The sequence below is a fragment of the Pogoniulus pusillus genome, chromosome 8 (assembly GCF_015220805.1).
Source record: "Pogoniulus pusillus isolate bPogPus1 chromosome 8, bPogPus1.pri, whole genome shotgun sequence".
Classification (NCBI taxonomy): Eukaryota; Metazoa; Chordata; class Aves; order Piciformes; family Lybiidae; genus Pogoniulus; species Pogoniulus pusillus.
This window is the reverse complement of record NC_087271.1, coordinates 33,068,496-33,093,821: the sequence shown is the minus strand read 5'-3', so window position 1 is coordinate 33,093,821 and position 25,326 is coordinate 33,068,496. Positions and strand designations below refer to the sequence as shown.

At 43.3% G+C, this 25,326-nt stretch overlaps 1 protein-coding gene across 3 annotated transcripts in view; it reads left to right on the top strand.

Annotated features, from left to right (window-relative positions):
- Window positions 1-25,326, top strand: part of TGFBR3 (transforming growth factor beta receptor 3) — a 146,760-nt gene that overhangs the window by 99,413 nt on the left and 22,021 nt on the right. For 2 of the 3 annotated variants that reach the window (XM_064147987.1, XM_064147989.1), the window contains exons 6-13: window positions 6,477-6,645; window positions 8,643-8,790; window positions 15,208-15,397; window positions 16,925-17,250; window positions 17,905-18,054; window positions 22,185-22,316; window positions 22,580-22,747; window positions 24,179-24,478. In XM_064147987.1, coding sequence (XP_064004057.1) covers window positions 6,477-6,645; window positions 8,643-8,790; window positions 15,208-15,397; window positions 16,925-17,250; window positions 17,905-18,054; window positions 22,185-22,316; window positions 22,580-22,747; window positions 24,179-24,478 — 1,583 coding nt within the window. The remainder of the gene's footprint in view (window positions 1-6,476; window positions 6,646-8,642; window positions 8,791-15,207; window positions 15,398-16,924; window positions 17,251-17,904; window positions 18,055-22,184; window positions 22,317-22,579; window positions 22,748-24,178; window positions 24,479-25,326) is intronic. The other variant, XM_064147988.1, reaches the window with a different exon arrangement.

The window sequence follows — 25,326 nt, the reverse complement described above, 5'->3', positions numbered from 1 at the left end:
CAGAATCTTTCACTAGTCAAAACTTTACCTTTTAAAAGGAATAAACTGCTCATGGTGATTGCTTAGATGTCTTTGTCTAAAGGACTGAAGTGGGGAGCCTGAGGTAGGGAGAATTTCTAAGGAAACAGTAGCTTTTGTTTTTTCTGTGCTTGCTTGTATAAGGATTCAGACTACTTTGGGCAAAGAATTACTCAACAAGATAAACTGCCTCAGTCTGATGTCCTTGTGTATTTTCATAGAATCATGGAATGTCAGGGGCTGGAAGGGACCTCCAAAGATCATCTGGTCCAGCCCCCCTACCAGAGCAGAATCACTTAGAGCAGATCACACTGGAATGCATCCAGATGGTTCTTGAATATCTCGAGAGAGGGAGACTCCACAACCTCTCTGGGCAGCCTGTTCCAGTGCATTGTTACCCTGACAGTGAAAAAAATCTTCCTTAGGTTCACATGAAACCTCCTATGCCTCAGCTTCCTCCCATTGCCCCTTGTCCTGTCTCTGGGCATCACCCAGAAGAGGCTGGCTCCCACCTCCTGGCACTCACCCCTTACATGTTTATGAACATTAATGAGGTCGCCCCTTAGTCTTCATCCCAAGGAGAAAGATTTCCTGCCTCTGTGACCCACATGGCAAACTCATCAGGTGCCTAGGGCTCCAGCTCCTTGGGGATTTCACGAGCCCATATTATGGTAGGGTTTGTGCCCTAGCTCTGTACCTGAGCGTTATTGGAATAATTCAACCCCATAAGGCTCTGCAGCACTTTCTGGCCTGTGCTTTCTCTCAGCCATCTGCTTATCACATAACATGTCTTCTGCAGAGGAGCTCCAGCAGAGTTGGTCATGAAGAGTTGGCACAAGAGCCATGACTCTTCACTACATTCTTGGAGCAAAGCAGTTGGTTGGTCAGTTCAGGAGGCTTTATTCTCTACTTACCTCTACCCAAGTTAGTTTTCAGGAAAATAGATAGAGTGACCTTGTGAGGAGAGCAGACATTCCTATTCTTCCCCTGTACTCAGCACTGGTCAGACCACACCTTGAGTACTGTGTCCAGTTCTGGGCCCCTCAATTCGAGACGGATGTTGAGGTGCTGGAAGGTGTCCAGAGAAGGGCAACAAAGCTGGTAAGGGGCCTGGAGCACAGCCCTGTGAGGACAGACTGAGGGAGCTGGGGGCGTTTAGCTTGGAGAAGAGGAGGCTCAGGGGGGACCTCATTGCTGCCTACAACTACTTGAAGGGAGGCTGTAGCCAGGTGGGGTTGGTCTCTTCTCCCAGGCAACCAGCAATGGAACAAGGGGACACAGTCTCAAGTTGTGCTGGGGGAGGTCTAGGCTGGATGTTAGGAGGAAGTTGTTGGCAGAGAGAGTGATTGGCATTGGAATGGGCTGCCCGGGGAGGTGGTGGAGTCATTGTCCCTGGAGGTGTTGAAGCAAAGCCTGTTTGAGGCACTTAGTGCCATGGTCAAGTTGATTGGCTAGGGCTGGGTGCTAGTTTGGCCTGGATGATCTTGAAGGTCTCTTCCAACCTGGTTGATTCTATGCTTGTGTGAAAGGCTGGTAAGAAGGAACTGGAACTGATTTTCATTACAGCTCACAGTCCAGATGTTTTGAAATTGATTGTTCTGTCAAGATGTTCAGTGATGAGAAAAGTCGGAAGCAAATATTGCATCAACATCCAATGAGTACTTGTGGGCTCAGCATTTACTAGCACCAGCAGCCTAATTTAATGATACTTCAGCAGTATTTCTAGAGAAATCCCTGCATAGCTGGACTAGCTGGCTAAAAACACACACACAGAGAAAACCCAAAACCACTCACACAGAGGGGAAAAAAAATCCTACCCAGAAAACCTCCCCATGGAGAAAACATGCTTTCCTAACCACCTGTGTCTGATCATTTGATTTCCTGAAGCATGAGGCTCCCCCCCCCCAAATGGGAACACGCCTGTGGTGCCTTAATCCAAATCCTGCCAAATCTGTAAAGGATTCCCCTGCATGATTTTTGTTCTGCTTGGCATTAGTCTTGGATTTCAGTGCCAGAAAATCATTCAGAAATATATTTATTAGCTTATTGAAAGTGCTTTTGGAATGTATATATGGGGGTAGTGGCCTCTGCATTGCAGGAGTTAACATTTAATTAGATATATCAAAACCCAGGCAGCATCTTGTTTGTTGATTTGCATGTCTCCAAAGCAGGCAGCTAAATAGGAGAGATTAGCATCACCTTTAGAATGTGTTAAAACACAGTTTTATTGGGAGTAAGCACACAAAATGGAACTTGACAGGCAACCAAAGCAGACAGTTTCTGAGAAGGCTCTCACAAAGTAGCTCTGTTGTAACCATAGTTGATTTTTATTTAAATTCTTGGCAGAAAAATGTGTGTGTGTGCATGTGGGGGCCATGCATGTGGGGGTTATGCAAGTGTGTGGGGTGGGGAAAGGGGCAGCTCTTGAACTGCAGCAGTCGTGCTGGTTCTGTGGAAACCAGGTGGGACGTGAACCTGGTGCGCTTCTCTGCAGAGTGAATGATGCAACAAATGGATTCCACAAGCCGCAGCATACACTGATGGATGTTTCAGGCTTTTCATACAATGCTCACACTCCTCATGTGCTTTAGTCAGGTACCTTCAGCTGCCAGTCTGAGAATCACAGCCAGCAGCACTCAAAATCTGCAGGCTGTTATAGGAAGTAGTTCCTTGCTACGAGACGGATGCAGAATGGAGTGGCTGTATTCATGTAACTGCAGTTCAACCCCACTCAGGTTAGAAAAATCTGAAACTGGAAGATGTAACATTTTAGAAGGAAGACTGTGTCACACAAAATGCAAGCCAGAACACAGAAAGCTCTAAAGAAGGGTCATCTTTCATAGAATAAAAACTCCTCCTTACAGCTTGGGTCTCTGAAATCACTTTTGAAGCTGCAAATGAAAGGCAGATGAGCGAACTGCGAACTGGGTCAGGGCCAAGTGCATCTGAATACCATCAGTTTTAAAGAGTGGCTGATCAAATACTGTAGTGATGGCAAGCAGCACAGTGAGAAGCTAAGACCGGAATGAGGGCTTGGAGGAGGGAGGCACAAGAAGTTGGATTCTTGTTCTTGAGTAGTGAAGAGGGTAGCAAAGTTTCCACACTCCCTCCAGAGGCTGCTGAATTGCCTTCCCCACTCCCATTTATATTCTACCATAATTTGTCAGTTGAGTTTCTAATTTCCACTGTGCTGAAGGCTGTTGAGCTGCAAAGCATGTACAAAACAGTCTCACCATCAGATTAACTGAGGAAAATTCCAAACCCCAGCTCACACTTTGCTGAGTCAGACTGCTTCTGCCCAGGGCACCTGTCTTGGAGAGCAACACCTGATTAACAGCATCCATTTTCACAAAAGCCTCCTCATGATATTTGTCTGGGAGACTCAGCTTGTATCCAGTTTAGCCATGGATTTGCAGATGGCACCTACTTCTTGCAGAATAGAGCAGATGGTGTCTGTTCTGGTCTGTAAAATGGAGTTGCTGCCCACAGAAACTACAGATCCAATGTGTAATCCTCCATCCTCAGCCAAGCAGCCTGGCATACGCAGAAGGGGAAGGCAGCAGCTAGCTGCTGCACACTCCTGCACCACGTGCTTCTGCTGTGCAGGGCCCCATGACACCTGGCCATGCTGGCCAGAGACCCTCCCTTGAGGGTTTCACAGGCAAACCTCATTTCTGAATTCCATATTGGGAGTCTGTGGAGATTAGAGAGGCACAAGAGCCATAACTAAGTGTTTGCTGGCAAGCTTAGTAAGGTTTTCAATTGATTGCAGACACCTGCAGTCCCCTTCCAAACTAAATAGACAGCCCTGAAATTAAAAGAGGAAAGAACTGTAGTAAGGAAGGAAAGATGAAATGGATCCCCTTTTCTGTTCCACCCTAGTTCCTGCTAAGTGCTGAGGACAAGAGTGAATCTGTTGTGGTGGAGGAGAGAAGTAAAAGTGTACAGGGAATAGCCAGTGAGAGAGTTAAACTTTCCTGCAGAGGAACAGCATACTGTGGAGCAGGGGCCCAGGCTGGGGAGCCCCTGCAGTAGTGGCAGCAATTCTGGAGAGCTCCAGAACTTCCAGGAGCAGGAACCAGGTTCTTTGCAATGGCAAGCAATGGATGGGGTAGCCATCACAGAGTACTCAGAGGCTGCTACTTGATGGCTTGAGTTGTGTTGTGTGGCAGCAGAGACCTCGCCTCTCCATGCGTTTGTGTGTGTGTGTGTATGTATGTAACTTCAGGCTCCTTGCAGATCATTTGGGATCGTTTTCCATGCTGTGCTGTTGTGGGAGGAGCTAGCAGAACCGCAGCTGCATTCAAGGCTAATCTGGCAGTGCACAGACCAGATGTGAGAGGAGTGCTTTGCTTGGCCAGTATGAATAGTGAGTGCCTCATGCAGCCTTCATAGATTCTGCAGGGAAGACAGTAAGGTTTGATATTCAAAGGCGACTTTGTGTAAGATCAGGACAAACTCCCCTGATTGTTACTGCACTGCCCAGGGTCACAGGAGTCTCTGGTTTCCCTGCAGACTTGCACACCACAGATAAATGCTCTTCAGGGTTGACATTTCAGCTCATTTAGGGAGTCTCAGCACAGCTTTTAAGAGTTTATCCACAGTTATGCATGCATAATGCATTGTAATTGATTTTTCTTTTCTGTCTTGCTAATGACCTTAACAGGAAAGTCATCTTTGTAAAGCAGAGGTCAAAGAGACTAGCATTTGGAATCGTATTCTTACAGGACTTTCCATCTTTGAAGTTCTCTGTATTTTGGCAATTCTTAGAATAGAATTAAAGAATCAGTCAGGGTTGGAAGGGACCACAAGGATCAGCCAGTTCCAGCTCCCCTGCCATGCCCAGGGACACCCTAACCTACGTCAGGCTGTCCACAGCCTCATCCAGCCTGGCCTTAAACACCTCCGGGCATGGGACCTCAACCACCTCCCTGGGCAACCCATTCCAGCCTCTCACCACTCTCATGCTGAACAACTTCCTCTTCTTATTCGTATGTAATGCTGTCTCAGACATAAAAAGTATTACTGTTTTAAAATGGAAATACCTTTTCTGGGGATACAGCAATATAGGCTGTGCACGAGAACTTCATACCAAGTGACTGTTTGTTATGTGTTGCAGTGTACACTAGTTACAGTATCACAGTATCACACAGTATTATCAGGGTTGGAAGAGACCTCACAGATCATCAAGTCCAACCCTTTACCACAGAGCTCAAGGCTAGACCATGGCACCAAGTGCCATGTCCAATCCTGCCTTGAACAGCCCCAGGGACGGCGACTCCACCACCTCCCCGGGCAGCCCATTCCAGTGTCCAATGACTCTCTCAGTGAAGAACTTTCTCCTCACCTCCAGCCTAAATTTCCCCTGGCGCAGTTAATGGTGGTTAACACTAGTTAATGCTATTTAACACTAGTTAGGCAGCTAAAACCAAAAGAGATTAATTACCTACTCTAGAGTTCATTCATCTCAGTTATGGATATTATAGTCAGGCAATCTTCATATCAACAACTGCTTTCATTTTTTTTGTGCTATATTCAGTTTTCCAATGCACAAGAGAACTTCATTATTTCTAGAGAACACTGACTGACTACACAATGTATAGGAAAATATATTAAGTAAGGAAATAGAGAAGGAATTAATCCCAAAAAAGTTTTTTTATGAGTTCACAGAATCATAGAATCAACCAGGTTGGAAGAGACCTCCAAGATCATCCAGTCCAACCTAGCACCCAGCCCTAGCCAGTCAGCTAGACCATGGCACTAAATGCCTCATCCAATCTTTTCTTGAGCACCTCCAGGGACAATGACACCAGTACCTCCCTGGGCAGCCCATTCCAATGCCAATCACTCTCTCTTTCAAGAACTTCCTCCTAACATCTCAGCCTATACTTCCCCAGGTACAACTTGAGACTGTTCTGTTGCTGGTTGCCTAGCAGAAGAGAGCAACCCCCACCTGGCTACAGTCTCCCTTCAGGTAGTTGTAGACAGCAATGAGGTCACCCCTGAGCCTCCTCTTCTCCATGCCAAACTACCCCAGCTCCCTCAGCCTCTCCTCAAAATAAAGGAATCTTTTTTCTGCAGGTGCAAGGAACTAATTATATATATTTTGTTCACTTTGAAAAAAAATCCTCATGTGTGTTTTGCTTCAGCACTGTTTTCAGTTTTCTCTTTAAGATTTTCCTTTGTTAAATACTTAATTGCACGAATAGAAGCTGTTCATTTTAGAAGTATGTATTTTCCATCAAGAAGTGTGTTGTGTTGTGGCAACAATGACTTTCTTTCAATATTACACTGATTTGTCTAAAGTGCTTACAATAAATAATAGATACATTGCCTTTAAGCCTGAAAACCTGTGTGATAAAATACAGTGTTGTCCTGAAGTAGATATAGGAGGTCTGTGCTTGGAAGGTGAAACCTATTTGTAAAGGTGAATATACTTCTTTTTTTTCTCCCTCCAGATCAAGTTTTTCCTCCTTTGTGCAACATAGAAAAGAATTTTCTTTCTTTAAATTACCTTGCGGGGTACCTACAACCAAAAACAGCAGAAGGATGCCTTATGTCTAACTTAGTCCGAGAAAGAGAAGTTCATATCATTGAACTAATCACCCCAAATTCCAATCCATACAGGTAAAGTATCCTCTAAATAGAATAAATCTGTTTGAAATCACAGCTAAAGAGTTCACCTGTCTGTTGAAATAATGAACTGCAAGTAGGCATTTCATCCTTACAAGAAGATCTTAGGCCTTACTACTTTGCCCTAGATAGAAATTAATTCCTCAGTATGTAAAGATTTTGGATTTTGTTTCATAATCCCAGGATTTTTCTGGACAAGACTGTAAAGCATATTTTTTAATGGAACATATCCTACCCCCCTATTCTTGCTCAGTGAATTACATTTTTCCAAGATTGAGGTGGATAATGGAATGTGAATTATGGTAGCATCTGACAGACTGGGTTTACCATGGGACCACTGCATGATGTTGGTGAGAGACAGATTAAAAGTAATCTTGACCTGTCATGGCTACATAGGAATGGCTGTGCATAGGGCAGTGGATCCCAAACACTGGTCCAGAGGTCACAAGTGATCTGTGGTCTGTGGTAACTGGTCCAGAGTTTGTCTGCAGAATCAAATGGTTTGGGTTTTTTTAAGTGTCCAGTTTAGTTTAAGGGATAGTTGCCTACCATGGGCACTGGATATCCAGCATTGTCCAGTTGTGCTCCTCATGGAGTTGACATTTGAGTGCATCCCTAATAAGCAAAGCACACAGGGAGACACAGCGGGGAGGAAGGGTCTTTTATCTCATTGCAATATAAGCCTAGATCCTGAGAACGTTCTTGCCTGGAAACCTTGGGAGAGTAAAAGAACGCTGAGATGCAGAGGAAACGGAGTAGGTAAGCCCCAATAATCTGCCTCTGTGGCATGAACTGCAGCCCCCTCCTGAACAGAGCTGCTCTTTGGCATCACCATTGCTGCAAGACTTGTGCAGTGTTACGCAATGGCAGCCTTGTCTCCAAACCCTCGGGGCTTTTGGCTTTGGTTAACAGAATGGTAGGAATTTGTTTATCAGATGATAACACTGGAAAATGTTTGAATGCTTCATTATTTAAAGTAAAAAGTAATTGAGTTGAATTCCTCTTGCTTTGTTTTTCGTTCTATGTATTATCCATAGCTATCTTTACAGTGTTTTATATCCACAAAGAAACATGCAGAAGCTGAGCTATGCATGTGTAAAATCTGGGAGGTGATACAGAAGTCCCAGGATGCACTTCAGTGCATGTGCAGAGTATTAGTTGAAGCCTGCTCCTTGGAGATGAGCACGTTCTTGTGACATATGGCCCCATTCAATGATCTGGAAGTAAAGGGTTTTTCTGTCAAATTAGTATATTGCACAACAAGATGTTATTGGTGGGTGCAAACCCATTTGCTTTTTGTATTTTACTGATGTCTTGAAAATCTGGATGGTGTTCATCTATTTTCCATCAAGCACATCTGTTTTCTTCTCTTTTTCAAGTAAGTATATATCCAGAAGTCTTGGAAACTGGACACACGGTTTAATTCCTCAACACATGCAAGATCCTAAGCAAAGCAATTTCCACAATTTAAATGCCTAGGCAGAGATGCCTCCCAATATAGTATTTGTGCATTTTCTTCTTATTATTTTTTAGCTTTTAATTTCTTTTAACCTGTTTAATATTTTTTTTCCAAGGTATTTTAATTGGAGCTTTAATACAGTCATAGCCAGAGGGAACCGAAACAGCTACACTTAGGCACTATCGCAGTGAAATAAGTGAACAGTATTTACATTATAAAGCATATATAGGTATATATATGTAGGTATATAACTGACCTGCTCTAAATAATAGCAGAAATGAATAGCACAGCTCCTTGTAAACCTGAGACAAAAGTGATATTAGTCTGAAAAATAGTTGTTTCTATTGTTATGCAGAATCATTTAAGCGTGTGGAGAATAACAATCTGTTTTGCACATGTTGTGTTGCCTGGGATAATCTCCAGCATTTTAATCAGCTGGCCAGACAGTGGAAACATGATGGATTGGAAGAAGTTTGATAGCTGAAAATTTCTAACATTCTGGTCTGACTTGTTCTTTGTTTTCCACGTACAGTGCTTTCCAGGTGGATATTATCATTGACATTAAACCATCACAGCCAGGTGCCAAGCTTGTCAGAGACGTCGTACTTATCCTTAAGTGTAAGAAGTCTGTCAATTGGGTTATCAAGTCGCATGATGTCCAGGGAAAGCTGGAAGTGATTGTAAGTTAAGGCACCTTTATTTTCTGATAGTCATACTGCAGCAGCATGGTATCATTTTAAATGTGATACAGTGTTAGACCAAGCTGATTTCTGAATTTTCCCTCTCTTCTTAAAATTATTACTGCATTTCAAAGAGTGAACACAGAAACAGTGTGTTTTTTCTCATTAACTTTTAATTTGTAGGTTATTAAACCAACAAGCAAATCAGAGAAACCAAGTGGTTAGTGCAAAGATTTACCCTAAACAGAGCTGGGTGTTCATTGTCCTTTTTGCCTTTATTATGATGAATGAACCTAGAGGTTCATCTCAGAAGATGGAAAGATATTTGTGAGTACAGAGCAAATAATCCTGGACATGTGGCACACACCTACATCCCTTAAGAAGTGGAAACATTTTTCCTCCTTCCACTTGTGGTTGTAGTAGTCTCTAGAATCATAGAATCAACCAGGTTGGAAGAGCCCTCCAAGATCATCCAGTCCAACCTATCCCCCAGCCCTAGCCAATCAACTAGACCATGGCACTAAGTGCCTCAGCCAGTCTGTTCTTGAACACCTCCAGGGACGGTGACTCCACCACCTCCTGCTAGCCCCCTTCCCTGCCAGTACTTCTGCCTCCAGCAAGTGTTTGGTCAAATTTACCTCACATTGCCTCCTCTGCAAAGAAGTTTTTAAAAATTTTAAACCCAGGATCTCTAGAGCCAAGCTTCTGAAATTATGCTCACACAAAATTGGAGGTTTTGATTCAAAATGGTTTTTGGTTGAGGCTTTCTAGCTCAACAACATTTCTACTATGAAAATTTGTTTTCCCTTGCTCTAAAACAAATAAAATTTGACTTATCTTGCAGCCTATAAATCTGTGGCCTATTTATGTGTTAAGTGATGAGTTAGGAGCTGAGTGTTTGCTTAGGACCACCCACTGGCCTCCTGACTAACAGTTTTGTAGTAACTGAGATCCATTTTCAAACTCCATCTATCTGTATTTTTGTGTATTTTATTTTCATAGAATCAGTCAGGGTTGGAAGGGACCACAAGGATCATCTAGTTCCAGCCCCCCTGACATGCCCAGGGACACCCTACCCTATATCAGGCTGGCCACAGCCTCATCCAGCCTGGCCTTAAACACCTCCAGGGATGAGGCCACAACCACCTCCCTGGGCAGCCCATTCCAGCCTCTCACCACCCTCATGCTCAACAACTTCCTCCTCACGTCCAGGCTGAATCTCCCCACCTGCAGCTTTGCTCCATTCCCCCATGTCCTGTCACTCCCTGATAACCTAAAAAGTTCCTCCCCAGCTTTTTTGTAGATCCCCTTCAGATACTGGAAGGCCACAAGAAGGTCACCCCAGAGCCTCCTCTTCTGCAGACTGAAAAGCCCCAACTCTTTCAATCTGCCCTCATAGGAGAGGTGCTGCAGCCTTCTGAGCATCCTTGTGGCCCCTCTCTGGACATGCTCCAGCATCTCCACATCCCTCTTGTAATAGGAGCTCTAGATTGCTTATTATCTTTCTCCTTTTAATGTGTGCAAGGATAATTCTGATGGAATCCAAAGGCTACTTGGTCTAAATCCTTGAAGAGGACAGATTGGCTGGTAGGATTTCACGCTAGATTTTGTGAGTGAGGGAAATAAATGATAGCATTTCTCAGAACATTAACTGGAAAAATCATCTAGAGACAATCATCAAATTCCATTTTGATCTCTGATTCATTTTTATCTTATGGATTGGAAAGGATGTTCTAGTTGTGCTGTAGGCCACAAAAAAGAAGGGTCAAGTTCAGTTATCCAGGACTGCTATACTTACAGGTTGAACTTAATGATCTCAAAGGTCTTTTCCAAGCTGATTGATTCTGTGTATGATTCTGTGCATGCATGTAAGCAGAATGGCAAAAAACAGTGTTTAACTTGAAAGTTTCATTCTGTTTATTACTAAAATAATTCACTACTGTATATGTAGTCCTATAGGAGTCTACTTTCCTGGGCTAGAAAATTGCACATTAGTTCACGTCATGCTTGGAGAACATATTCACAAAAGCTACCTCTTTATGGCTGATGAGTTTTCAGGGAGAGGAATTCTAGAGGACTTTAAAATGTCTGAAGTGCTGCACAGAAAAGAAAGGCTGCTATTCTTTTTGAAGTTGTTCTTTATTGAAAGTACAAGTAAAAAGCATAAGTGAAGATTCTTTCTGTAATGAGTTGCAGAAAGTAATTAGATTAACAGAAAGTAATACTATATATGGACATGTTAGTATATAAAAGACTTCATTTGTTTGTGTAAGTATTTGTGAGTAACTGTTTGCTGTTCTGCTTCATTTATATAGATACTGAATTGGTGGAACATATTTGTTCTTTCTTTAAGGGAGATATGAGAGGGAATTTAAGCAACCCCTCGTTGTTCAAAAGCCTGTATACCCAGCACTTAGGATCTGTTCATATCTCTATTAAGTTGAAGGCATTTCCAAGCCCAAATTTAGACAATGCATAAAAACATTACTAAACAATTAGGTAATGTTTCACAATGTTCTTTTTATTAGTTGAAGCAGTTCCATGCACTGCAATTTTCCTAACTTTTTGCCCTCAGTACAAATAAGAACTGTCTTGAGGGGATTGGCAAACCAAGAGGGGAAGGTTAGTGCTAAGCTGCCTCAAACCCAGGACTGATTGTTATTAAGGTCTAAGTTCATAGACAAAAAAATGTAAAAGCCTCTTTAGTTCATCCAGCTCATCTCCCAGATTGCTGTGTTTCCTGAAACTGAAAGAAGATGGACACAAAGCCCAAGTAAAATGCAACTAGTTTAGGTAAAGCAATTGCACATAATTGGCATTCAGTGCCTTTCTTCAGGCTGTGGAACTCCTCTTTGCAGTCTGTTCTTGCATCAACCCTGATAGAGCATTTGTGTGTTTCCATGATTGTGGACTCATTCACATTGCTTCCTTTGGATTCAGTGCCCTGTTGCAAAACTGTGGGTTGCACAGTGGACAAAGAAGTGACATTGCAGAAAGAGTAAGCGCTCTGAGCAAAGAGGGAGAGTTGAAATGCACAGAACAAACCTCTGAGGCTTTCAGAAGCATGGAGAGACTGTTCTTTCTGTGAGAACAACTGCCCACCAGTTTCTGAAATCATCTCTATTCTGAGTAGGTTAGTAGGTGTCTCTGAATGCCAGGTTTCATAAACACTGTGTGAAGGAGTTGGCAGGGAAGGGGAAGGCAAGTGGAGGAAGACAAGGCTATTCCTGCAAGCCTTTGTGCTCAGTTTTCTTTCATAGGGCTGCTGCAGGACTGAACATGTATAAGCTTAGTGTGTAATGAAAAGATAAATACAAGCCTTGGAAATGGTCAGTTGCCATCTAGGACAGTAAAATTCTGAGATAATATTTGTTCAGCTGTCTCCTCATGACAAAAAAAGAAAAAGAGAAGGCAAGCAGAGAGGGAGATCCAGCAAAGTTGGGGTAGCATCATAACTCCAACCAAAGATGTGTGGTAATGTGAAAAGGTATGATAAATCATGTTCTGCTTCATATCTGTTGAAGAATAAAAGATTATTTGATCCCAAACAGTGGCAGGATACTAAAATTAGGATAAATATTTCTTCCTTTTTGTTTCTAATCTTCAGTGACCTTTTACTGGTCACTGAGAATGAAGACCTTACCGCTCTCTACAGCTACCTAATAGGAAGTTGGATTGAGGAGGGGGGGACAGTGACAGCCTTTTCTCCCTGGTGGCAAGTGGCAGGACTAGAGGAAATGGACACAAGCTGTGCTATGGGGGGTTTAGTCTGCAGAAGAGGAGGCTCAGGGGTGACCTCATTGCTGTCTACAACTACCTGAAGGGAGGCTGTAGCCAGGTGGGGGTTGTTCTCTTCTCCCAGGCAACCAGCAACAGAGCAAGGGGACACAGTCTCAAGCTGTGCTGGGGGAAGTATAAGCTGGATGTTAGGAGGAAGTTCTTGCCAGAGGGAGTGATTGGCACTGGAATGGGCTGCCCAGGGAGGTGCTGGAGTCACCGTCCCTGGAGGTGTTGAAGCAAAGCCTGTCTGAGGCACTTAGTGCCATGGTCTGGTTGATTGGCTAGGGCTGGGGGATAGGTTGGACTGGATGATCTTGGAGGTCTCTTCCAACCTGGTTGGTTCTATGATTCTAAGAACAGGAAAAATTCTAACTAATGCTTATGCAGTCTTGACATATACTCACAACGCCTTTGGTCCCTGAGTATGTCTCCTGTATGAAAGACACTTTCAGACTTGCATTGATCCCAGGGTAAAAATACAAGGACTTCAGGCAGAGGAAGAAGGAGATGCTGCTAAGCCACCGGTGTGAGCTGCAAACATGTGGCCGCCTGTTAACGTGCCGCAAACGAGGAGATGCTGGGTGCAGAAAGGCTGCTGCAGAAATGCAGCTGTAGAAAGGCTAAATGCAGAAAGGCAAATGCAGAAGGGCACGACTTTCTAAATCATCCCCTTTAGTCTACCCGATTTTGAAATCAAACTGGCCAATAGGCACTAGCACCATTGTTCTGGCCAATGAATTCTAAGCTCCCTGCCTTTGGCCGTGCAGGCACGTTGAGGGTAGCACAAGACACTTGACACCAGGTGCTAAGCCCCCCAGCCCTCCAGGCTTTGCTGGGGCCAAACCCTTATTGTTTGCTCATCTACTCACTCCCGGAGCCCTGCAAGACAGGGCGAGGACAGCCAGGGTTAAACCTGCCGGGCAGGATTTATGCCCTACCAGGACAAAGAGTTAAGATATGTTCTCACTGAGGAAAAACAGTGGGGATTCTAAAGAAAAATAGATGCAGTCTGCATTATGGAGAAAGCAATGAAGCAAGGAAATGAAAGTGTTTGTGGTAGAGCTTTCAGTAGTATCATCTGCATATAGAAATCATTGCAGAAATCATTGAGAAGTGGATGGTTATGCTCTTCCTGCTCTGTGTGTGTTCAGCTTGTTCTTTAGTCTTTGATGTGATTGTTACAGTGATAACAATAATGTTGTGAAGGTAAAAGTAAATACATCATATGTATTTAGCTCTGTGTGAATACATGTTTAAGATGCCAAGCAATTAAAAGCAAGTTAAAGTGTAATACCAGTGAGAGGTTTCTATCTGCCCCTCTCACAGCTAGAGATGACTTCTATATTCCTCTTTGGAGCCTTGCAAAACACTTAGGGTTAAACAAGAGCACGCTGCTTGCACGATTCATCTGTATTCCATGGCCATCTTTGACAAGCTGTTATTTGTAATTATTGAATAACAAAACTAAGGGGCTGGCAAGTGAATTTGAGAGTATCAATGTGTGAAACTTCCATTGTTAATTAAGATTCAGATCTTATGTACATGCAGAAAGTCTGTGCTGTCCTTTAAGTAGTTTTGCCTTGCACAAACATGTAGCCTGTCACTTACCCTTCTATTAAGCGTTTAATTCATTCCTGTTTAACCTACTCATCGTTTTGCAGGAGGCACACAACATTTCTATTATGAAGCTCATTCAGAGAGGCACAAACTGTCCTCAGTGCCAGCTGAATTTAAAGCATTAACAGGTATCAGCACTGCTTCATAAGCATGCTAGGTTTTGCCTTTTTTTAGTAATGCTCATTTCAACAAAGGTTTTCCCTTATGTAGCTTAAGTTATGCTGCAATCAAATAAACTAACAGGATACTGGAAAAATCATTTGTCATCTTGGGTTCACCTCCCCTCAGAAAGCAGTTCTGAAGAAAATCATAGAATCAGTCAGGGATGGAAGGGACCACAAGGATCATCTAGTTCCAACCCCTCTGCTGTAGGCAGGGACCCTCTACCCTAGATCAGGCAAGCCACAGCCTCATCCAGCCTGGCCTTAAAACAGCTCCAGCCATGGGGCCTCAACCACCTCCCTGGGCAACCCATTCCAGCCTCTCACCACTCTCATGCTCAACAACTTCCTCCTCACATCCAGGCTGAATCTCCCCACCTGCAGCTTTGCTCCGTTCCCCCTAGTCCTGTCACTCCCTGAGAGCCTAAAAAGTCCCTCCCCAACTTTTTTGTAGGCTCCCTTCAGATACTGGAAGGCCATAAGAAGGTCACCTGGGAGCCTCCTCTTCTGAACAGCCCCAACTCTTTCAGTCTGTCCTCCTAGGAGAGGTACTCCAGCCCTCTGAGCATCCTCATGGCTCTTCTCTGGACATGCTTCAGCATTATATATGGCATTATATAAAAGGCTGAAAAACTTCTTTCTGACTACTTTGATTACTGTACTCTGGGCAGAGTCTGAGAGAAAGGAGTGGGTCTTTTCTCCATGTATGCAGCAATTCTGTGCTGAAGATGGCAAAGTTTGGTTTATTTCCTGTGTGTTCTCAGTTAACTGTTACTTAATAAAGAAGCATCTTAGTCACTATTAGATTTTAAGTATCCTGAAATGGTAAATAATGTCCCAAGTTTTTCTTTTTTTGCAGACACCAAATAGTGTTGGTTTTGGAAAAGAAGCAGAAAGATCCATGACTATGAGTAAATCAATAGTACCTGATATTCCCTCATCTCATGAGAGTTTGATCAAGTGGGCTTATGAGCATAACTATAGTCCAGTTACTTCTTACACAAAAGCCCCTGTTGCTAACAGATTCCATCTGCAACTTGAAGATGCAGGTAAGCTTGAAGCTTTTCTCATACAGAAAAAAAGGGTATCTTTCCAGGAATACAATGATTTGAAAGGTTTTTCCTTAGGTTTGAAGCTCTGTTGTTGGAGGTGGGGGTTGGTCTCTTCTCCCAGGCAACCAGCAACAGAACACAGTCTCAAGTTGTGCCAGGGGAGGTCTAGACTGGGTGTTAGGAGGAAGTTCTTGCCAAAGAGAATGATTTGCCATTGGAATGGGCTGCCCAGGGAGGTGGTGGAGTCACTGTCCCTGGAAGTATTCAAGAAAAACCTGGATGAGGCACTTAGTGCCATGGTCTAGTTGACTGGCTAGGGCTGGGTGCTAGGTTGGACTGGATGATCTTGGAGGTCTCCTCCAACTTGGTTGATTCTATGATCCTATACTTTGTCTGCTTGTCATCTCAAACAATGTTAATATTGATGACTGTTGCTTAAAAGAAAATAACCAGAATCTGAGGTTTTGATTAGTAAAGTCCAGGCAAATTGTGTTGTTTCCTGAAATGTTGATGGAATTAAACAGTTATAGTTTATCCATCTCACAAGCTCTTACAGCCAGCCATGCTCAGTGTTCACTGGAATGGACTTCAGCAACTGGATACCACATCAGTTAACAAACCCAGCTTTGATTTTCTTTTTCTTTTCCTTCCAAAGTATGAGCACAGTGTTTCCTTGACAATTAAATAAACTTCTTAATTGTTTTAGAGACAAAGCTGGCTTACCATAGAAGTCTGAGCTAGTGGAATAAATGCATCCACGAAAAAATCTCCACCAATTAGTTATCACAGTATCACCAAGGTTGGAAGAGACCTCATAGATCATCAAGTCCAACCCTTTACCACAGAGCTCAAGGCTAGACCATGGCACCAAGTGCCACGTCCAACCTTGCCTTGAACAGCCCCAGGGATGGCGACTCCACCACCTCCCCGGGCAGCCCATTCCAGTGTCCAATGACTCTCTCAGTGAAGAACTTTCTCCTCACCTCGAGCCTAAATCTCCCCTGGCGTAGCCTGAGGCTGTGTCCTCTCGTTCTGGTGCTGGCCACCTGAGAGAAGAGAGCAACCTCCTCCTGGCCACAACCACCCTTCAGGTAGGGGTTATTTAGGTGAAGTCACTGCTGATGTGAACATGTAAAGCAGTTGCATCTGCTTTTGCACTAGTTCTGAATTCTAAGCACTAAAATATTTTTTGTGATGGGGCAGGTAAAGGAAGAGTTTCACGCAGTGATTTGCATTTAGGTTAGTTTTAGCAGCACTGCAATAGTGTGTTTGCTGGAGGCAGATGTCTAATAGAAACTAAAGATGCTAGGATTTGATTCCTCAGTAACAAACAGTGAAGGAATTGTGGCCAGTTACATGAGAAATACTACTCTGGATGTCCTTCCAGTGCTTCATTTCTGCATAGGAAAAATATCTAATATTCTCTTTTTTTTCTTGTTTTGTTTGGTCTTTTCTTCTTTTGTTTTGTTTGTTGGTTTTTTTTTCCCTTCTGTTTTGTTTGGTCTTTTTTTTTTTTCCCCCCAGAAGAGATGAATGATGAAGAAGACCATTCTATTCCTCCAGAGCTGACAGAATTGCTGGGTGCTAACCCACTGCCTGTCCCAAAGAATCCCACATTAAATGATGGCCTGGCATTTCCTTTTCACATTAACAGAGGAAGACATGAAACAGTGGGAGAAGGAATCTTCCCATCCAAGGATTCAGTGGATACGTTAATTAATCATGACTTTGAGCATTCCCTCTCAAAACAAAAAGAACCTGAAGAGGTTCAGGGCAGTGCTGATGTGGCCCTGTCAATAAAGTGTGATGACAAAGTCATGACAGTAGCTGTAGAAAAGGACTCTCTGCAGGTTGGTGTCATCTCTCTTTATCATGTTTGGGCAGACTTCTTTTTTTCCAGATAATTTTATTTGTACATTGATGGAGAAACTAAACATTCTAAGACCTGCAGGCATCACTGACCAGCCCCACCAAAAATCAGTTTCATGTGGGAACTACACTCAGGGTCATGTTTCCTCTTCCCAGCAGTCTGGTGTTTTGTAAAGGGATTTCTGATTAAAGCTTTGCAGAGTTAGTTTTGTCAAAAAATCACTGTACTCAACCATCAGTTGGAGTTTTTAATCTCTGGAGCACAAAGAGGCTGCTTTTGATAGCTGTGTGAGACCAGAATAGATCAGTCTTTACCATCTACCAGCTGACAGGTTACTTGTGTCCATGTGCATTGTGGAAAAGAGCCTGATACAGACAGCCATTTTAGCTCATTTCAGACCAGAGTCAGCATTATTAATCAGCAGATTAATAATGAACCTGTTGTTTCCTTTGTTCCGTGTTACATTTACTCCATCTGTCATGTGTAACAGCATTTAGAGAGTGACCTTCCCTGGATGTCAGTACAATGAATTTCACTTCCTCCTGTCAGCAGTCATGAACAGTATTCTGAGCTGCACTTGAAGCAAGAGCAACACAATTGTGTTTCAGCCACTCACAAAGCGCCTTTGTTTCAGGCTAGCGGCTACACAAGGACAGAGCTCTCGCTGCTGGATCACTCTTGCAAAGCCAGGATGAATGGCACCCATTTCATTCTGGAGTCTTTGCTGAGCGAATGTGGGACTCGAACAGCATATATTTTGAACAAGATCGTTTATTTTAACTCTGTGAGTATGTTACAAAGCGGAATCACCTCCTGCACTGCACATCGTAGTGGTACAAGGAAGCCAGTGTAGTGAGCTTTAGTCTTAGCAAAAAGGAGACATCCTGATCTTTCCCTGTCTAGCTCCAATGTAGTTGCAGCTAGATGATTGTAGTTAGCTTTAGTCCTAGCTACTTTGTAGTTAGTTTGCAGATGATTGTAGTTAGCTTTAGTCTTAGCTAGTTTGTAGTTAGTTTGCAGATGATTGTAGTGAGCTTTAGTCTTAGCAGAAAGGAGGCATCCTGATCTTTTCCTGTCTAGCTCCAATGTAGTTGCAGCTAGATGATTCTAGTTAGCTTTAGTCTTTGCAAAAAGAAGGCATCCTGATCTTTTCCTGCCTAGCTCCAATCTAGTTGCAGCTAGATGATTCTAGTTAGCTTTAGTCTTAGCTAGTTTGTAGTTAGTTTGCAGATGACTGTAGTTAGCTTTAGTCTTAGCAAAAAGGAGGCATCCTGATCTTTCCCTGTCTAGCTCCAATGTAGTTGCAGCTAGATGATTGTAGTTAGCTTTAGTCTTAGCTAGTTTGTAGTTAGTTTGCAGATGACTGTAGTTAGCTTTAGTCTTAGCAAAAAGGAGGCATCCTGATCTTTCCCTGTCTAGCTCCAATGTAGTTGCAGCTAGATGATTGTAGTTAGCTTTAGTCTTAGCTAGTTTGTAGTTAGTTTGCAGATGATTGTAGTTAGCTTTAGTCTTAGCTAGTTTGTAGTTTGCAGATGACTGTAGTTAGCTTTAGTCTTAGCAAAAAGGAGGCATCCTGATCTTTTCCTGTCTAGCTTCAGTGTAGTTGCAGCTACAATGTTTACTTGTATTCAGGGAGCAGTATGAAGGCTGCACATTCTGTGTGCCTCTGATAGTATCCCAAAGGGAAAAAGGAAGAGTTGCAATTAAATACTTTTTTAAAACTGCACTTTGGGGACCATCTGTACCAGTCTCAGAAGTTCTACCAGATTACCCTGTGTAACTTTGATGTACCTGCATGTGCTAGTTGGTGCCTCGCTGGGATATTTTAGTGAGAGGAATTAGATTACAGGCTGTGAAAAGGGAACAATGGTGAGGTCTACTTCACTTATAGGCTTGCTGAGATGGATAAAAACAAGAACACAAACATAGATAACACAGTTGCTCTTGGGCTCTGGCTGCATGCACTTCTCTCCCTAACTTGCTGTCTGACTAATCCTTCTGCTTCCTACTCTGTCTGGTTGATTCTCCAAACTCACTTGAATATAAGGCAAAGTCTGGGATAAGGCAGAAAGGTGGAAAAGAGATGGAAGGGTGGTTGGGAGCCCCTCCTGGGGACTCTGGTTTCTGAGAGGGCTGTTGTGTTTCTGTATTACTTTTTAACTTGTCTATTTCTGTCTATAGCTGTAAAGGGTTGGACTTGATGATCTGTGAGGTCTCTTCCAACCTTGGTGATACTGTGATACTGTGATATTGCAGATACCTGCTTTGTGCTAAGCTGTAAATACAGCACCTGTATATTGTGCTAAGCTGTAAATACAGCTTCATTCTTTAATTTCCAGTTCAGATGAGTCTAGTCTGGGTGATTTTCTTGGGGGGGGGGGGGGGGGGCCGGTAACACCCAAACCATCACACCATACATAAGCAATATTATATAGCTTCAAAGAATCATAGAATGGCTTTAGTTGGGAAGGAGCTTATAGATCAAGGAGAAATAGGAATGAAGCTTTATGATTACACAAAGCAATACCATTTAATTCTTATATTCAGTTATTTTAAGGGGACTGTGTTCTTCCAAAAGTGTGTGTGGAAAAAGGCTTTCAAAATGTGAGGAAAGAAATTGGTGAATGCTTCTTTCTTCTAATTTGGATTTGTATCTGCTATCAGTTGATCTATGTGATAAAGGGACTCCAGTAGATAAATATGAGTGATGAGGCTAAGGAGCCTAGTTGGTTTTGGAGAGACTGCTTCCAGACTGGCTCAGTTTATGAGCTCGAGTACAGTGCAGCTAATCTGGGTTGGAAAGTAATGACACATTTCTCATGCCGAGCTTTCCAGTACATAGAAGTAACCTTGGCAAATGATGGAAAACCTCTGATCCAACCCTAACACAGCTAAAGCAATCTAATCTGACCTTGCCTGGTTAAAATCATTCAGTACTGGCAAGGCTGTAGTACCTAACTGTAGGAAAAATCCCAAAACAAGGCTGTGGATGGAAACATTTCCAAACTAGAGAACAGCACGTGTCTGGAGCTAAATACTGTCGTTGTCTCTGTGTTCTGTTATGACCCAAACTAAAATGGATATTTGCTGCCTCTCCTTTCTTCATCATCTCTTTTAATAGTCTTGGATACTCACTGGAATTCTGAGTCATGTATGGTCCCTGCTGACTGCAGAGGGGTTGGACTGTTTAGTCTGGAGAAGAGAAGGCTGTGGGGGACCTTATCAATATCTATAAATATCTGAGGGGTGGGTGTCAGGATGAAGGGGCCAGGTTCTTTTTGGTGGTATCCAGTGATAGCACAAGGAAAAACAGGTACAAACTGGAACACAGGGGGTTCCACCTCAACACGAGGAGAAACATCTGTATGGTGCAGATGCTGGAGCACTGGAATGGGCTGCCCAAAGGTGTCATGCAGTCTCCTTCTCTGGAGACTTTCAGAACTTACCTGGAAACATTCCTATGTGACCTGCTCTGGCAGGGGGGTTGGACTGGATGATCTCTAGAGGTCCCTTCCAACCCTTAACATTCTGTAATTCTATGAATTTTGGGATCATTTCTCCTAAAAAAAAAGCCACCACATGTGGAGTCTCAACAAGTGTATATCACTTCTTAAGAGTTGCTCTATGTCAAAGCAGAAACAAAATGATGAAGTCCTGTAAGGGAGGGGACTAGCTGAAGAGCTGCAGGGCATACTGAAGCAGAGTGCAGCACACTGGAAAACTGGGAATTTTCAGGTGAAGGCATGGAGACATGTGGAAAGGAGGATGGGGGGAATTTCAGGCTACAGGCTGGGGACAGAGTGGCTGAGAGCAGCCAGGAAGAAAGGGACCTGGTGGTACTGGTAGATAGTAGCTGAACCTGAGCCAGCAGTGTGCCCAGGTGGCCAAGAGGGCCAGTGGCATTTTGGCCTGGATCAGGAACAGTGTGGCCAGTAGGACAAGGGAGGGTATTCTTGCCCTGTATGCAACACTGGTCTGGCCACAGCTTGAGTGCTGAGTCCAGTTCTGGGCCACTCAATTCAAGAGAGATGTTGCGATACTGGAATGTGTCCAGAGAAGGGCAGCAAAGCTGGTGAGAGGCCTGGAACACAGCCCTGTGAGGAGAGGCTGAGGGAGCTGGGGGTGTGCAGCCTGGAGAAGAAGAGGAGTCTCAGGGGTGACCTCATTGCTGTCTACAACTACCTGAAGGGAGGCTGTAGCCAGGTGGGGGTTAGTCACTTCTGCCAGGCAACCAGCAACAGAACAAGGGGACACAGTCTCAAGTTGTGCTGGGGGAGGTCTGGGCTGGATGTTAGGAGGAAGTTCTTGCCAGAGAGAGTGATTGGCATTGGAATGGGCTGCCCAGGGAGGTGGTGGAGTTGCTGTCCCTGGAGGTGTTCAAGAAAAGCCTGTCTGAGGCACTTAGTGCCATGGTCTAGTTGATTGGCTAGAGCTGGGTGATAGGTTGGACTGGATGATCTTGGAGGACTCTTCCAACCTGATTTATTCTATGATTCTAAGAGAAAATCCTTTCGTGACCTGAACACTTTGGGGGATTTTTCTGTCAGTGCATTAAGGAAATTGTAAGTTGCAAAAAAACCTCTTGAGAAAGCAATTGCTTTTTTCACTGTTGGTCACAGAAATACCAGAAATAGAATGGAAATGCTAAGCTGCTCATTCAGACACCAGCACCCAGAACGGTGTCATTCCTGGCTCTGAAGCTTGGAAGGCAAACTAAGGAGCGTTCTCTAAATATAGCCGACATGTCTTAGACGCTCAGCACAAGGTTGTTTGAGATGAGCTTTCACCATCTGCTGAGCTCATGCACTTCTTTTGGCCTTTGCATTGTTCTGAAGACAGAAGAGAATAATCACCCCGAAAAGAGAGAGCTCAGTTATCAACTAATTGTGTGCGTTTGCAATGCCTTTTGTGCAGATCGTCGTTCAGCTGTCATCACCAGCTGAGAGCAGCGGCTTTGATGATGATGACATGGAATCAGGTGATAATGGATTTCCAGGGGATGCTGATGAGGGAGATGCTGTGTTCTCAAGCTGGCCTGAAATAGCGGTATGTTGCTCTTGGGTTTGCACCTGACATCAGAGAGATGCCTGTTGTAATAGGCACTTCACATCTATTGCGTTAATTGTATTAGCAATTAATTTGTCTTCTGACAACGTTTCTTCTCACATCTATTTCTTGTGAGCCCATTGAAGTTTTGCACTAAGGAGGCAGAGCATGAGCGGGCCTCTCTTCTATGCTCCATATTTCTCCTTATCCAGCTACCACTCCTGACTCAGGCTGTTATTGTATTGTGGTTTTCTTTATTTCAGTTCAATTGCACACTGCATCAGCCAGAAGATGACAGAGGCATGTTCTGGCCTCCTGAACCACACCTCACCAATGTGACCTTCAACATGGAGCTGTATAAAACAGACCTGTTTCTTGCTCCCTCCCAAGGACTCTTCTCTGTTGATGAGAATGGACCAATATATGTAGAGGTAACAAAATGAAAAACAGATCACTGGAAATGCTTTGCCAAGGCCATGTACCTGAGCCAAAGCTGTTCTTGTCAGTTGAATGGTTTCATTGTGCCGTTGCCTGAGGTAGACAGGTAGGTTTCTCAATGACTGCAGAGAAGAGAAACTGTAGGGGTAAGAAGCAGGACAATGTGTTGGGTCAAAACCAAAGGATTCCTGCAAAACACATGAATTTAATTGTGAGTTAAATTGGTCATTCTTGCCAAATCTGCTTTTCACTTCAGAACTTAACGGTAGTCTCTGAGCTTTTGCTCTGAACTGTTGGGTAATGTGGCTGAACTGCATCTGAATACATGCAGAAAATTACTACAGATCTTTTGTCTTCCCCATGCTAATGTACTGGGGTTACAAAGCTAACACATAGAATCATAGAATCAACCAGGTTGGAAGAGACCTCCAAGATCATCCAGTCCAACTTATGACCCAGCCATGTCCAGTCAACTAGACCATAGTCTGATCTATCCTTGATGCACTTACAAACATCAGTTACAGTATTTTTGAGTGCTGTCACACAAGATCTAACAGCTTTAGATAAAAAAGACCAGCAATGTTAACAGCCAGGTACTCTTGACTTATGGTACATTTTTGGACCTAGCAATACTGCCATGTGTTGCTAAGCTGCTTGGAAGACAATTATTGCACAAGAAATTAGGGCTTTTTCAAGAGGCTCCCCCAACTCCCCAGTCCAGGAATGCCACCCACAAGTCAGAACATGACCTCCTCTCTGCCTTTGCATTCCTCTTGTAGCTGGGGGTAGTTTCCCTGTTCTATCTGTTGCTGGGGCTTTATGTGTTATGGTTTGGGGTTTCTTTTGTTGATTGGGCTTGTGTGGCTTGCTTTGTTGTTGGGGTTGTTTTGTTTCCTATTTTGTCTTTGTTATTGTTGGTTTTGGGGGAGTGTTTTGGTGCATTTTTTGGAGGTGGGGGTTTTGTTGTCTTTTTTCCTCTCTTTTTTTTGTCTTGTCTTTATTTTGGTGTGGGTTGGTTGCTGTGGTTTGTTGGGTTTTTTTTTTTCTTTTCTTTCCTTTTTCAAACAACTACAAAGACATGGAATTAGTAATTGATTTCCATACAGCTTTTATTATAGTCTGTGTGCCTAAGCAAAGCAGTGCCATCTCAGGGGGCAGTTGCAGTCTTTACCAGCTTGGCTGGGCTGGGTTTTTCATCTGCCTTTGCAAAGGTCCAAGATTGCTGAATTTATACCTGTTGATGCTGTTAAACAGCTGCCAGTTTTGAAGCCACGAACTTTCTGCCTCTCAGTTCAACAGTCTGCCCTTAACATTTAGTTCAGATTGGAAGTAGCCCTGGAAAATTGCTTTACAAAACTGTTGAAAATGTTCATGAAATGTTCTCTCACTGCTGAGATCTTACTGCCTCTCTCTTTTCCTTGCAGGTGTCTGTGACTAAAGCTGACAGATCCTTGGGTTTTGCCATTCAAACGTGCTTTGTTTCCCCATTTTCAAACCCAGATAGAATGTCTGACTACACCATTATAGAAAACATTTGTCCTAAAGATGAATCTGTTAAATTCTACAGCATGGAGAAGGTGAACTTTCCAATACCATATGCACAGAAGGAAAAAAAAAGATTTAGCTTTGTGTTTAAACCAATGTTCAACAGCTCACTGCTCTTTCTTCACTGCGAGTTGACTTTGTGCACAAACAAAGACAAAGATACTGAAGGACTGCCAAAGGTTGGTGATATCTTAAGGTCTAAACTTGTAATTTAGGTGAATATATGGGGTTTAATTATTATTATTATTTAATTTGAAGTGAATAAAATATTATCTGTGGAATTGATGCAATGAAGATGGTATCTCTAGGCTCAAGATCTTTAATATTTATGATGCTGTGTATTTTGACTGCATGATTTGCAGTTTCTGTTTAAATTTCATTAGGTGCTTTTGTAGGATAAATAGAAATTGCTTTCTGTGGCAGAAGTGGTTCAGATGTATCTTTACCATTCATCTCACATTGCACAAGCACAAAATATATTAGATATAATTTGCAAAGACATGGATGATGTCATGTAATACTGCAGTCTGATTGCTACAAAGAAGAATTACCAAATTTTGCTTTATATCTAACAAAAGTGGCTGCATATTAAGTGTTCAGGAGTGTTTTCCAAGAATTTGGGATTTGTTTTTACTGTGGGGTACTGCACATAGAATCATAGAATGGTGTAGGTTGGAAGGGACCTCAAGGATCATCCAGCTCCAACCCCCTGCCATAGGCAGGGACACCTCCCACTAGAACAGGTTGCACAAGGCCTCATCCAACTTGCCCTTGAACACCTCCAGGGAGGGAACATCCACAACCTCCCTGGGCAACCTGTGCCAGTGTCTCACCACCCTCGCTGTAAAGAACTTCTTCATAACATCTAGTTTAAGTTTCCCCTATTTAAGTTTAAACTCATTAGAGTCATAGAATCAGTCAGGGCTGGAAGGGACCACAAGGATCATCTAGTTCCAAAACCCCTTGCCATGGGCAGGGACAACCTACTCTAGATCAGCCTGGCCAGAGCCCCATCCAGCCTGGCCTC